Source organism: Cyprinodon variegatus, unplaced genomic scaffold (assembly GCF_000732505.1).
Source record: "Cyprinodon variegatus isolate N-32 unplaced genomic scaffold, C_variegatus-1.0 Scaffold128, whole genome shotgun sequence".
NCBI lineage: Eukaryota > Metazoa > Chordata > Actinopteri > Cyprinodontiformes > Cyprinodontidae > Cyprinodon > Cyprinodon variegatus.
The window spans coordinates 325,055-340,951 of record NW_015150581.1 but is presented as its reverse complement, the minus strand read 5'-3'; the positions used below and the strand labels follow the sequence as shown (position 1 = coordinate 340,951).

The 15,897-nt window shown below is 36.7% G+C and overlaps 1 protein-coding gene across 5 annotated transcripts in view; it reads right to left on the bottom strand.

Annotated features, from left to right (window-relative positions):
- plekha7 (pleckstrin homology domain containing A7) overlaps window positions 1-15,897 on the bottom strand; it is a 98,662-nt gene extending 82,765 nt beyond the window's left edge. For 2 of the 5 annotated variants that reach the window (XM_015376019.1, XM_015376014.1), the window contains exons 1-3: window positions 15,702-15,895; window positions 15,529-15,605; window positions 15,382-15,439 (exon numbers count right to left, since the gene is read on the bottom strand). In XM_015376019.1, the coding sequence (XP_015231505.1) occupies window positions 15,382-15,439; window positions 15,529-15,605; window positions 15,702-15,784 (218 nt within the window). In that variant the 5' untranslated portion in view covers window positions 15,785-15,895. Of the gene's footprint in view, window positions 1-15,381; window positions 15,440-15,528; window positions 15,606-15,701 lie in introns of all 5 variants that reach the window. The other 3 variants (XM_015376013.1, XM_015376012.1, XM_015376017.1) reach the window with 3 other exon arrangements.

Genomic DNA, 15,897 nt, shown 5'->3' with positions numbered 1-15,897 from the left:
TTGATCACTTCCACTCTGAATATGTTTAATCTAACCCAACAGATCATTTGTGATGGGAATTGATGCATGATAAATATCAGAGGAAGTTTAAATAAAAATAAATTAATAATAAAAAAAAAAAAAGACATTCAAAGATAAAATGCTAAAAATGATTTAAAAAAAATTTCTCAATAATCAACGACAAAAAAAAAAGTATTTGCAATACAACTGCATACCATGATTGGTCAATGTTTCTAGAGGAATTTAGATTATTCATGCTTTGTTTATTTACTCTTTGGTATCTTCCTAGTCTAGTTCACTTCAGAGATTCTGTATCCGGCTCAATTTCGGGCTCTATGTGCGCTACTCCAAAAAATAAATAATAATGAATAATTCTGATATTAAATGTATAGCATTAACTTCGGGGGAAACAGAAGGGGTGTGGAAAACAATCGTTTTGCAATGTATCGTGATTTTTGGCTGCCTGATATAATATCGATCTTTCAGTTCCTAGTATCGATTTTTTTTTTTTTTTTTTTTTAACAAAACATTTTTACCTACAACTGAGGGAAAATGGGCCACCTATGTACCACCACTCTGGCAGATAATGCTGTGGAGCCCTTTTGCTGTGCGGCACAGCGCCATATCTGTAGTTGAGGCAGTCACAGTAGAAAACGTGAACAGATTCAAACCCCACCAAAATAACTGAACGATCAATATCATCTGGTGAACATATACAGAGTTTGCTTTTTTATCTATACATTTAATTTGATATCAGGAAAAATATTGCAATATACCGTGATATTGCAATATAGTAATCGTATTGTGAACCAAGTATCGTGACACGGATAGTACCTCATCCCTCATGCCGATACTCACCCGTAGGAAACTGCAAAAACATTTTAAAGAAAATACTTAAATGCTTAAATAGAAATAGAAATTAATGACCTACCATAAATCTATGGAGTAAACACTCAATAAGAAAAGTGCCACACTTCAAATGTTGCACAGCACATTTTACAGTGCCAAAGACACAAGAAGTAGCCTACTTTATCTATAAAATCTAAACCTAAACATTGTCAATAATAATAGTAATATAGAAACTAATCACATTTGTCATCTTACACAGCAATAAAGATGTATATTGGAAGGAGAAGCAGTAAGAGAGAGGAGCTGACATTTTTTAAATTACATTGGATAGCTTTGCAGGGAATAACAGCTGTGTGGTCACTGTGTTCAATAATGCTGCAGAGACTGAAATTGCATCTGACCAGCACATCTGCGCTGACTTGCATTGGGCAGAACAATGTGTCCATTTATCCTATTCAGACTCAATATTTCATTATGAGAGATAGAGTAGCAATATGCAATCAGGTGATAGCAAGCATTTTTGGAGCTTACACATTCTTTTAATTAGCTGCTGAATATTAGCTTTTGATGCGATTACACTGTTTTAGTGTTGGAAAACGTACAAATTTTTGTTTTGTAGTAGATATACTATCTATTGTGTTCTTCTGCAATAATCTATTTACAGCTGCAAAAAAATAAACGCAGTGTTTTTATTCTGGAAGTATTTGAATCAGCAACTTCTATTAGCTGTGGCAGGTTCTCTTCCTGCATGCTCACTGCTGCAGTTTTTTCCTCTAACTCAGGAATGTTAGTTTAACACTGAGTGTCGACTTACATTTCCTTTATAAATCAACACGCATTTCTTTCCCACTTCATTTCGAGGGGGTAAGGAGAGTATCCTTTGGCTGCAATTTACAATTTGGCAGCTAGATGTCACTATTGGGAATCAAAGTATTAAATTAATTAATTAATCTTAAATTGACTGAGCTAATCAATAAACTAACCATGAATTGATTAGCAAAACCTTCCCTAAAAGTGACGCTTTGTCTAATATTAAGAGGATCCTTCCATTGCATAAAGACCTAAACATTGTTTTATGCTGAATTAAAAAAAAAAGTATGTTAACTATTTATTCTGCCAAATGTTCCACACTGACTAAAGAAGCAAAAAATATATCAAATTATTAAAATTATTTTCAGATATAATAACATATTAGGTTACAAAAAGAGAGATGAATAACATCTCTGAAACACTTATAATTTCCACTGCAGACAGATGTAAAATGGTCATTAAAAGACAGGGTATGTTGCTCTTACATGCTATAAAACTATGTGTTTATTTGTTTCAATGAAGTTGACGGTAACTGTGATATAGTTTTCTGTTTTAGTGTAATACAACAATCTGGTGGGAGAGACTTTGTGCCGTAACTAGCTAGTGCTTTTGAACAGTTTATTAAAACTTGACTCAATAAAGTGCGGTAACTTGCCAGTATGCTGCATTCTTGCTAGTGTCTCTTCTTCTATTAGGTTAAGGGGTTTTTTTGCATTATGAAATCTTCACATTTTGAGCAGAGTTCCTGATTCTGTATGACAAAGTAGTATAGTGGGCATTATTTAGGAAGTAGAGTGTTAATATTTACTGGCAGAACAGCATTAATTGCATTCTGCATCCCTTTTGCCATTAAACTGTGTAAATTGTGTTTCTGCCTTCCTCCGTTCTGGCAATACTTCCTCGTTTTAAAGGGGTCATAGAATGATTATATAGGGTATTTGGTGCTGGTCCTTAAGGTCTCTGAATAGGGTGTCTAACATTGGTTGGGCTGAAAATGGCATATTTGCTGTTCTATGCACCCTAATGCAAGCCTGGTTAAAAGCCCTAGAATGAAAAGACAGGGTTTCTTCCTTATATGGTATGCTCATGAATATTTAGATGAGCTGTGCGCTGATTGGTTGGTTTACAATAAGCGAAGCTGCTGAGCAAAGATGCATCATAGCAACAAGCACTCACTGACTGAAACACTGAAATTGTTTATATGGTAGGGTGACCAGACATCCTACTTTTCATTCTTAAAAAAAATGTCCGGGGGGAATTTCAAAATTGTCCAGGATTTTGGTCGACTACAGTACAGCACGTAGTCGAAACACACCGGGCATTAGAACCGAGCCATCAGCTCTAGGGCTGGTCCAGGAACCCCGGCGGACGGGGGCAGGGAGCCAGCAGGGGACGGAGCGAACGAACCCAACCCGGTGACGGTACCCTCGACATAGGCGGCCCCATGCTTCCCCTTGCCTGCCTTACCAGTCCCTAGCCCTCAGCCCCCCTCCTCCGGTTGAGGATGGGTGGCTCGTGGCGCTGAGGTCCGGCCTAGTCAGCAGCCCAGCAGTCGTCACTTAGTACCCCCTCGGGCCAGTGAAACAATAGGGCTGGTTCACTGGCCCGTTTAATTTCAGGGCATGACAAAAGTACATTCCAGAACCAAATAAGGCAACATCCCTGGGTTTATGTCAATTCGGTGCTTCGTTTGAATTCACCCGTTTTATGGTGAAAGTTTGGAATTTTGAGATTTGCAGAGAAAGGAGGTGTTAATGGGGTTTGAACTTCTCTGTACGCCCATTTCACCCACTGAACTATCATTATTTATATATGACAATGTAAACTCAGTTTTTCATTCTATGACCCCTTTAAGAATGAACAGACAAGCCCTCTACTAGACAGTGGTAAGATTAAAACACTGAAAGGAATCCCTTTTAAACAGATGTTAATTAATCGGATGGAAGAAGTTTTAATCTAATAGGCCTTTACTTGACAATTATTCAAAGTCGAAATATATTTCGACTATATATTTCGTGCTTTGAAATATATGTGGTAATAAAAATGAAAAGAACAATTACTGACAATTATTATCCAAGTTAATAAGACAGCAAAATAACATACAACATTTTTAACGCGGACGAGAGAAAGAACTTGGCTAATCCTTTGCTTATTGTTTCCTACTAAAATTTTTTTTTTTATACATTTTAAAAAGTATGATCAGCAGAACATGTCAGCAACATTACATCATATCCACCATTTTTGTTAACAAAATGTTTTTCAATGTTTCTTGTGTCCCCAGTTTGACATTCTTTGTCATATTGATAAAAGAAAACTACAATAGCTGAGTAATATGTGCTGTTTCTACTCTTCAGATATATAGTATTGTCATTTTTTCAGAACAAGATTTTGACAATTATCTGTACAAACTGTTGAGAATGAATCATCTGATCTTTAGACTAACCATGCTCCTTAATATTTATACAGAAATCAATTGCAGTAGTAGAAACTCAAAGAGATTATTTTTCCTGATGCTTAACAGGCCTCCCCACAGTTACATTTAAGAGATCCTGCAGGTATGTGAATAAATTACTCTTGAAGTTAAAATATCTGTTTCTCAGTAATGGATGGCCATCTGTCTAGAGTTTAGCCCAATGTCAACTGGGACATCCCTCTAAAGGGAAATCCATGTAGGATAGACATATTTATAGTAATTGCTGTAGATACATCGACCAAGCTTTTCTTTTGGTCAATACTAAATTTAAGTTTTTGGGAGTCCTTGCCTGATGGACCCAATTTTGATCAAAACCAGATTTGTTTTATAAGGACTTAAATGTGCTGCAGATTCTTTTCGAGCACCATTAGCTTTGACTCCAAAATAAGCATTTCCATAATTTAGTTAATATGCTATGTTTTTTAAGTTCATGTGATCCTAATTAACTTTTTCTTACAGTGGGAGGTTTTAGTTTTGATGCATTTAATAAATTTGGGGATGTCAGATTTTTCAGCATGTGATCTGGCAATGATTAATCACAGCCAACAAAGGACACATTTTTCACTTTAAATATTTTCCCATTTGATTGGGCAATCTCTAATTAAGATGCATAACCTCTTAAATCTGGGATTTTGTTTTTTTTTAAAGAGTTACACTTTCAAGGCTATTGTTTAAAGCCACATTAAAAACATCTGGCAATAATAACAATTATATAAATCTTTCAATGATCTTAAATGTATGGTTTTCTGATCTACTGCTCTAGATGATTTCAACAAGGATGAAAAATGGAAAGTACAGTATTCAGCTTCCCTTTGTAAAAACTACTATACATTACACTTTTCCAGAATCAGAGAAAATTCTTACACATTTAAACCTATTTTAATACAAACATTTAACCCCCACTTAATGTTCCTGATATACTTTGTAATTTTGTGATGCAATCATCTGATACGTTTGTGCCAACCAACAAATCCCTCCTCCTTACACCCCTGTGGGCAGATGAGAGAAGGCTAAAATCATGTTGCAGTCGCTCCAGTCTCACTAAGATTTGGACAGAATGCAACAGAAGTAACTGCTGGCTAAAATCTGTAAAGAAAGAGTTTACAAAGTCTATCATTCATTATGAATGGGGAGTGAAATCTCTTAGGTGCTAAGGTTGATTCGAGAATAATAGACTGTTACAAATGACAAAAAAACTTTATATAATAAATGTACATTTTTTGATTGTTACTTGTGGTTGCATCAATTTATCACCATGCAAACATAGTAACATTATTGCAAAAACTAATTTAAAACTAGACTTGAACCTTAAATTTTGTCTGTAAGCCGGTTACCTTGCCTCAGCATGCCTTTTCTCCTTCTCCAAACTACGGTGCTGCACCTCCGATTCATTGTCAGGCGTCTCAATCCCAAAACCCAGAGGCAAGCAATTGCAGCAGCGGGTCCCCATCGTGTCTCAGGCATCTCCTCTGCTGTCTCTGCTCTGACTCCTGCTGCCCCGGCTCGGACTTTCTTAACCTGCCTTAGCCATACAGACGGGGACTGACTCATCACAAATAATGTATGTCATCACACACAGAGCGCACATCAGGCCCACAGGTCTTAACAAAGTTATTCATTGCAGGCTACTGGGTTAAACACTGCAAGTCATGACAAGGCCTGATGGAAAGCTTCCCGCTTGTCCTGCGGGACAGACCTTCCTAGTACCACACTAAATCTGCTCTTTGTTTTCTCTCTTTGAAAGCCAGAGAAGGACCGTACATTATTTAAGGCTTAGTAATAACTCATTCTGGACATGACATTGATGACACAATAATAACCAATGTGACCTCCAAGGAGGGTTCATACCGCCTCATTAACAAAGACCCACAAAAAGATCCTAATATGTTATGCAATGATCAATAAAGCCAATTCAGAAAAAATAAATTACAGTTAGCAGCTAAAAGGCTGTCACTCCTTGTTCTGCGGTTCCTGAGTTTAACCTATTAATTTAGTTAATTCCCTTAAAACATGTTGCACCTTTTGCCAATAAATATTTTAACGTACTATTGTAAGTAGTGCTGAAACAATTAATCAGACTAATCGTGATTAATCGATTATTGAAATAATCATCAACTAATTTAGTAATCGATTTATCGTTAACTGGGGTGTAGAGACTTGAAAACATTGCTTTAGCTGACAGAGTGACCCACTTAGAGCAGAAAATATACCAACATTGTAAAATAAATAAATAAATAAATATATATATATATATATATATATTAGTATTTTGCATTTCAGAAACTAACACCTTTCCCAGAAAGGTGTTAGTTTCATTTGGTTTAATTCTGTAAAAATATCCTTTCAGTAACCTTTTGCTCTCTGATTATTAATCGAATAACGGAAAAAGAATCGACAGATTAATCGGTTAGCAAAATAATCATTACTTGCAGCCCTAATTGTAAGACCACAATGTAGACATGGGAGTTTAAATTAGGGATGAAGCAATATAAAAATTAGTGCCGACATCAATATCCCATCAAAGATATTGCCATTATGGCCAACAACTGATAGTAAGGGTGTAACAATTCATTTTAGATTTGATCCATGAATGATTTTAGTTCATTTGGAATAATCCGATCAGATACGATTCAGTGACTTGAAATCGATTCAGTAAATCTTTAGCCAAAAATGTTACCAATGCAACAGTGATTAAAAATACCTAAATACTGGAAACGTCTCAGGTATAAATTTAATAAATATGGGCATAAACAAAGATATGGTGAAAGACAAATAATGGCAAATATATTCACATTTTATTTTACGTTCAACTTAAAATCCAGATTAAATCAATAGGAGGTTAACCTGTGTCACATTATTTTTAATAAATTAGCTTTTTTTTTTTTTTTTTTTTAAGTGGACTAACAATACATATTTGAATAGTAGCCGTTTCCACTGCTTTTTTCTTCTTTTAATTGAAAATATTACAACGTTAACATAAAAATAAAGTGCAACATCTCTTTAGGTTGAATCTAAAGAAGATTCACCTGCTGCTTCCACTGCTGTTTTACAACCTAAAAATATTACAAATAGAATATTAATGTAATTATATATATGCATACTGACTAAGGGTGTGCAAAATAATCGTCATGACGATGCATCGCGATTCTAATTTTTGTGATCTACTGCATCGATTCTTGAAGGCAAGAATCGATTATAAAAAAAAAAAGATGAACAAATAAAATACATTAATGGTTGGCGCACATCAGCCAAATCAAGTGGAATACAACTTCCAGTCCAGCAGATGTCGCTGCGGATGTGTTGACGCCCGCCGCTTTGTGTCACAAGCATGTCCGGCCGTGGGATACTGCGACGAGTCATATGAAATAAAACATGGAGGACACTATGAAAATTCGCCCCGCGGCTCCATCCTATTTCAAGTCAGATGCTTGGATGCATTTTGGCTTCAAAAACAAAGAAGGTAAAAATGAAATTGATATGATGCACGTAATTTGCAAAAGGGGAAATGTCATACATTTGAATGTTTTCATTTTATTGGTTTAAAGGACCATTGAGGCCATGTAAATGGCACTGATTATCCTTATTTTGTTATTTTAAGTTTGATGAATCCTAAGATCTTTTTGTCAGTGTGTCCACGCCAGTAATAGTAATATTTGTGTCCAGTATTTGTTTTTATGGCAACACCTCCAAAAGTTGTTTCAATAAGTTCAGCTATGTATGAATTCAGTTGCTTTCAGTCATGTATCAATTGAAGACACTATCCAGATCATACCCAGCCAGTCAGCCACTGGTAAGGGCTGTATCTTTTTCTTGAAGTGTTCAGTGAAAATATCGCAATGCATCGCGATGCATCGCAATTTTTCAAGTATCGTGATGCATCGTGATAGAATCGCATCGTGGCATGTGAATCGTGATTCGAATCGAATCGTGACTTGTTTGCCAATATCCACCCCTAATACTGACATGGCTTCAGGTAAATGAGCAGCGGTTGAGCCTGCTGTAACTCTCATTGAAATAAAGAAACAGCAGAGAAATAGTAACCAGATACTAGAAAAATTACTACAGATTTCTTCTTCCAAAAACATTTGCTGATGAACATGATCTGGTCAAAGTTCTTTGCATAAATAATGGTTGTTTTATTTTTCTCTCCAGTTGAGTTTTTGTAATCTCTTACTGAGCATGCTGGCAAGGCTTTTGCAGGGCTAACGGTCAGCTGACGGTCAGCTCTGCAGAAGCCTCGTCAGCATGATGGGTGCCAGCGACTACGGTGGCCTGATAATAATCATTAGTAATCTCCAGCTCTGTGACTTCTCAATCCGTCAAGCTGTTTTGAAGTTTGCGCTGTCACATCACAGACCGACTTAATCGAGGTACACTTGCGTCTTTATCATTTGAAATGCTCACGTTGCATCCAAATAGAAAAAAAAACGACTATTCTTCAATGTGTTATTTCCTAATATTGATTAAATCAATTAATAACCTTTTAAAAGATTTAAGGCTAGTGCATATAATTTTTATAACACAATTTGCCAAGCACAGATCAATGTGATTGGCTGGCAGGAATACAAATCTATCCATCAATTAAAAGATCAATACTTCTACTACTAACTGATATGTAAAGATATTATAGTGTTAAAATGCTCACCCTTTTGAAACCATGAAAATCTGACCACAGTGCTGACATTGCTTCTCTGCTTTGGATAAAAACCCACAATCCCCTGCTACATCACTATTACTGTCACAAAACTAAACAAACAAATGACCAATCTGCTCTTCTCCCTGTGCCTACTGAACTTAAATGCATGTTATTTTTGCAAATAATATACAATGTATAGCTAAACTAGTACAATGTTTTTTTTCTCAAAGTATCTAAGCTTTGCTGATTGGCAACTCACCAGACAGTCAGAATAATACTGTGAAAGGAGGTTACAATGCCTTAACAAAAAAGGTCACCCATGTAAAAAGAAAGTGGTTTGATCCACTAATAGTTTGTATGCATGTATGCCAGGGATGAAAATGAGCTGGAACGGTCCAGTACTGCATACCAGTAATAGGTTTTGGGGCAATGCGAGGTTCCGGGAAGACCGTCCTCCCTCTATTTTGCCACCAAATTCAGAGCACAGTTAAAAATTCATATATATATATATATATATATATATTTCAATTCAATGATCTTGAACTTAGGTATGATGTGTTTATCTATTGTTGAAACTCTGCTCGCACAAAAATGTTTCTGCACACATTTAGCTCCTTGCCTCCTCACCTTGGTGGTGTGCTCAGCAGCTCATTGCTCTCACATCATCATTTATGCGCTGGCTTGGCTAACTCTGCCCTCTACACTTAATACATACATACATACACATATATATATCTAAACAACAGCATTTGCCAAGTGCAAAACATGCTTTAATCTATCTAATTTTATTTCCTCGAGCTCATTAGAATTGATGCATGCTTTAATTTCTATCAAAGGAATCCCTATATAATACCTAGGGACAAAGACCCAGATAAAAAGGCACATAATCCTTCAATAAATATTTCTCTCTCATAGTTCCTCTGTTTCTAATCAGGATGTACATTTTCCTTGTATTTTCATAAAAATGTTTGCCCAATTTCCTTTCAATATTTTAACAATTTAAGTTATATATTTTTTTTATTAAGTTCAGGATTGTAATGGAGGTTCCATGTATTATGTAATTTACAAGTGTTTATAAGGTTATTTAAAAAAGTGAAGTGGCTTTATCAAGTGAAACCTATAACCATAAGTTTAGGTTCTGTTAATCAAGAGTTACAATGACTGCCATTGTTTTTAACAGTGTGCCACTAAAATGTAAAATATAACATATAATGCCAATAAAGTCTTTCAATCTAGCAATGTGTGAGTAAATGGTGACAGGGTATTTATTGTTAAACAGTTAAGAAAATGGATTGAGAAAAGTAAAGACCTTCACAAAAACATAAAGTCACTCTCACTATATACATCTAATGCAGTTTTAAATTCTTTAATTTCTTTCAATTTTTTACCCAGTCTGACAGCATTGCCTCTGTAAAGTGCCTTGAGACGATAGCTGTTATATGGCACAATAAGAATAAAATGAATTGAAATGAAATATGTACATTTTACACATTGTTATTTAAATTATGCAAAATTCCGAAGTTTTAATTACTAATTTTTTAAATACACATTACTTTCCTAATGCATCTTCTCAAATGTCAGAATCAGAGAAAAAGCAATGCCCATAAAGCAACACATCTTACATCTACTGTTACAAATGCATAAGCTAGAATAGTTCTACAAAAGACAAAAAAGCATTTTGCTCACTTTAAAATATATAGTTTACACCAATGGTCAAGTGTTATGAACAATATGAAACTGAACGGTGGGAAACGGTTTTTGACTGAGCATGAAGGTCTGAATGCTGCAAAAACAGCAAATCTTCATATGATAAAAGAAACAGAACTTACAGATAAATTTTAATGTAGAAAGGGTAAGCAAACACAATGTTAATGCTGCATTTTCATCCGAGTGAATTTTTGACCACAGTAATGAGGCATAATAAATTTGATGTGTTCGCAGAAAAAGAAAGCTTCATTAAGGTAGTGTGGGGATAACTGGCCTGCAGGGATACTTGACTTTATTTTCATTGCATTTAAAAAGCTCTGCTTCAAAACTCCCAAAACATCTGATGGCTAATTAACTCCCGCTGTCCTGGTCAAAACAGTCAGCTTTTTCAAAAAACGCAAGCACAACCTGAATACATAATAAGCTGTGGGACAAGCGGAAGATAAATAGTCATTAAATATCTCGAGCAACAATGAAATATTGACGGAGGTTTTTGCATGTAATGAGTAAACAAAGTTCCGAAAAAGGGGGATGGGGAGGGCTTTTTTTTGGGGTGTGAAAACAGTGTGAAGTTTGATGTGGATATCAAGCAATTCTTGCCAGATTGTTCCAGGTCATTGTGAGCCCATTTAACAATGTGAACTCTGTCCTCAACAGAACATCAATGTACCTCAGTGGGGTCAGTTACCCCCCCCTCAGGGAACTATAGAATTGCACATTTCCTATGTCTGGGGAGTGTGGGTGATGTGCAAAAAGAAAGATCAACTGAACTCACTTTCCCCGGCTTTCACCTGGAAATTATTATTTGACAATTATCTTGTTCACAAGTTATGAGTTTCTTTCTCTTATCCAGACATTCCTACCGACAGATATTTTCCAAAAAACATACGCCTATGTTTCTTAAGAATGATATAGTGATATGAATGCATCTGTTTTATCTTTAAACGTTAAGCTTATTGTTTCTCTTTCTGCCTATTTCTGTTACTCTGTACCAGACTAAAAGTGGACAAACCTGCAGCACAAACCTCTTTCCTCTCTCTTTTTGGAAGATGTTTTTAAAAGAGGTCAGTTCCTCTGTGGTTCACCCAAAGGAAGGCTGGTACACAGTCTATTTCAATCTCCTGCCACACATGCAATCGTTCTTTTCCACTTTTAAGCCAATCGGTTAATATCGCCTCATTAAAAGTACCTCGAGCTCGACTAATAAAATAAATATGGAAGGACCTAAACCCACAATTAACCACACTGTTAAGCATTAATCAGGCAGCGATGGCCTACAGGCATTCAGGGGGACCCATAGCGAGGTCTGAGTAAACGTGAGTCGTCCCACCGTCAAAGTGCACGAACAATGCTTCCTTTGTGTCTCCGCTCAACTAAACTCCACAATCAACACACCAACATGTCTACAGACTGTTGTCACGGCAGCAGAATTTGGACTTTAGTCCAGGAGCTTGTTGATGTATACCTCCTGGACTGATTAGTCATAAAAGGAAATGCAGCTTAGATATCCTGCTGGTGCTGTACATTTTACCTTTTTTTGAGCAAAGAACTTTATCCACTCCAAAAAAATCTTCCACATAAGAAAAATTTGTTAAAAGGGTAAAATCATGACAAAATAGACACAGCTAATGACAAAACACACATAGTCTAGCTCTCATACAAATGCTTTTAAAATTAATATAAACATTTCAAAGGCTGATTTTCTGCCCATTTCATGCAAATTAAACTTGCAATTTTTGCAAGAGCCTGAATGGGACCAACGTTAAAGCTGTCTTGATCATTTTAAAGTCTTTGATAACTCAAATGTAGGTTTGAAAAGCTAGTAAGCTCAAGCCATCTTTACTGTCCTCTCAGTCCTTTTTGAATATCGTTGTGACATGACTGTATAACCAAAAGCAATATTCTTGCCGTGTCGACAGTTTTTCTAACCTTATTTCAAACCAACTCGTAAAATGGTACATTCACAGTAAAACAGCTGCTGAAAACGAAAGGACAGCTGTTTAACTGTCAGGTCCTGCAGGTTATGTTGTGGTTTTGTTTTGGTTCCTTATAGTTTCAAAGCAGCCTATAAGTTTCTCTAATTAAGAACTTCTTCTGTATTTGAGCATAGATTCTCTTAGTTTCTCTTGTATGTTCTAATTTTCTATCCAACCTTGTTTTAATTATCCCCTTTCTGAGTAACCTGCAGCTGTGTTTCCTCATTTGCCTATTGTTTGCACTTTTTTCTCAATTGCTTAAGCCCTCAGTTTGTTGTTAATAGGTAATAGGCCTACTCATTGGGTCCTGAGTCTGGCTCTACAGTTCTGTCTGTGCTAATGTCTACCTCGCTTTAGTTTTTGTTAAAATTCTCTAACTTACAGCATTTGTCTGCATGTTTGTCCTGGGCAACAGATTGTGAAAGGAAGTAATACATTGACTGTGATTTGAACATACCAAGGAAAGAGCAGTCTGCTGTGTGCAAAACCAGGATCTCTTTAAAGAGACAAATGGGCAACATGTGGCTGATTTTAAAGCTGTGACAGTTAGGATGCCATATATCAGCCAACTTCACAAGCACATTGTTCTTGGAGAACAAACGGGCAAATAAAGCAGTACAAAGCCTGTTTTATTCTTTTCACAATGCCTGACAGCGGTAACAAATTTATCTTACACAAATTTCTGTTTACCAGAGTTTGGCTTTCAAATAAATTCAGTCATCTTAAATTACTATTGTAATTTCTCTCCGTTTTTTTTTTTCTTCAAGTTTACAAATTTGTAGCCTACCTGATGTATCATCAAAACACTCACAGAAAAGCACTGAGAAATTCATTAAAATCCGTTCTTAACTTTTTAACTTATCCTCTGCAAAGACAAACACACACAAACTACACTAAAAACATAACCTCCCAGGAGAAAGTAATTAGTGGCTAATCTCAGAATCCCACTAGATCTATGGATGTAAAGCTGTAAATACAGCTCTTTTTCAAATAGACAGGGCAAATTACATGCCTGCAACATGAAATACACAACGTCAATGGAAGTCATCGTGATGAATAATGATACGAATTACAATACTGACAGCAGGGTGCAAAATACACAAAGCTGGTAGAAACAATTCAAAATAACTGCAATGATAGAGGGACCTACAAAGCTCAAAAGTATAGGCTGCAAACAGATGCATGCCACTTTCTAAAACTGTTTATTAACAAAAAAATAGAAATAAAGAACAAAATATCTATCATTTCCCCCACTTCACAATGAATCACTGCTTTTTTTTTTGTCTATTATATAAAATCTGACCTTTTCACAGTCCGTCCATTAAAGAGAAGACATGATAGAAAACCATGCATACACACTGACCACTGAGCACCAAGCAGAAGAGGTTTAAATGGGGGGGTAGAGTAGGGCCGGTTCTTTTTTTTTTTTTTATGGGGGCACAGAAAAGGAAAAAAGAAACATGCAGAGAAAACAACACACAAACAAACAGACCCCATCATTTAGTATCCAAGTTAGCCAGAAAGTCAATGTTGCAAACTCTAGGCATAACAGATGAAAACTGTGATCTTATCTCAGTACGACTGAAGCTTAGAGCTAACTGCAACTTATAAATAATTGTTAATTCAAACTGTAAGGGTGAAATATAAAATTGGTCGAAGGGACAAATCCGTGATGGTCTCTTCTGTCAGCGCATGTAATCATTAGAAATTTAATCATTATTTAAAAAAACAATTATCTAAAAAAAGGGAGAACTTTCTTAAAATAAGTGTAGCTGTGTCAATATGTTGCACATGTTAAAAATTATTTTATTTCTCAAAACCTATGAGTAATATTTTCTATGTTAAATCAGCGTTAAATTGAATTTTTTTGTTTTCTTGTTCTGTGTCACCTGTTGTGGTTTAATTACTGGTAAACAACAACGGGATAGTGGCATGGCTCTATCTGCGGGCAAAACTCTGGAAGCTTTTGCACTGGAGATTAAAAGAGCACCTAACAACCTGTGTGTGTGTGTGTGTGTGTGTGTGTGTGTACTGACTGTGTCCCCCGCTGCTCCTATAGGTGTGGTGAAATAAAAGTGAAGATTCCTGGTCTGAGTGGTGTCTTCCATTTTAAAGCAACCAGATTAAATCTGCTACATAAGCATATTTGAGCATAATTCGGGCAGGCAATTATGATGATGAATAAATATTTCTGCTTTTAGAAATAATATTATTCAACACTGTGCACTGTTAATGAAGTTGTTTTTCTTATTTCAAATGTAAAACATCATATTCAGTAGGTAAATTATCTGAACCACTTGCACAAATCAAGGGACAATACAACAACAAAAAAAGACAGATGTATAATTCAGATTTGATGGTGTATGTACAGGGGCCAGAAGCAGCTCTATGGGGGCACTGGCCCCTGTTTGCCCCTGTCTAGAACTTCCAATGCCACCAATCCCAGATGTGCACACTAAACAGGGAAAATGTAGTTCCAAAGTGGGAAATATGTGAAAATTTGATTTAAAACAAATACCCAATATTCTGGCCTGTGTGTGACTTTGAACATCTGTAGTTCTCTCCCTTCAGTAATGCAATCATGCCATACATCTCTGTCACCACATGGTCACACCTCTCTCCTATAACCTTTACAGTCTCTCACTCACTGCCACACACACACCTATCTAATGGAGAGAGAGAGTATAGAGGTCCTGCATGGAGGATGTGAGGAGAATTTTAATGGCTTTCAGTCTGTCCTGCAAATGCTTTGCTACTTTCCTGTCCCTTTGCAGTCATAGATAATTGGTTTCACCTTTAATGCATGTGTCTTTGTGTCATGTGCCTTGCAGCTTACATGCAACCCCTTAGATAAATTAGTGCCTGTTGCAAAGCAACAGAGCCCCATGTTCAACATGAAATAAGCTGTTTATAAGAAAATGCACACTCACTTGATGAAGTAACTGGCCCCCTCTTCTGTGAAGCCTTCCTCCCATCCTCTCGGTAAATCTACAAACAAAACAGGAGCAGCAGAGTGAGGCAGAAACCCCGCTGCAGCAACAGTCCCGCCAAGGATCCTGCAGATCTCTGCAGCCTACCTGATCGGATCATGTGTCCAGAGTTAACAGGCTCGCCAGTGCGCGGGTGTAGCCAAGTAGTGCTGCAAGTTTGATCGCTGCAAGAAAGACACCTGTTACTGGAGGGGGGATCAAAGAAAAGACTTCCACGTGGAGGGTTAAAAATGTTAGGTTAAAGATCCGTAGCTGCTCACTTAATAAAGAAGACCCGTCCATCTCTGCAAACTCCGTAGGACCAGTGGTCGGGTAGGGTGTCCCGTCCGAGAGGTGCCGCCATGATCCTTGTGCTGTGGCTCGGCTGGTGCCCCCCTCTCTCCCCGCTCCGCCATGGAGCGCAGATAGCAGCGCCACCAGAGCAGCAGGGCTTTTAAAGGGGAAGAATCCCAAACT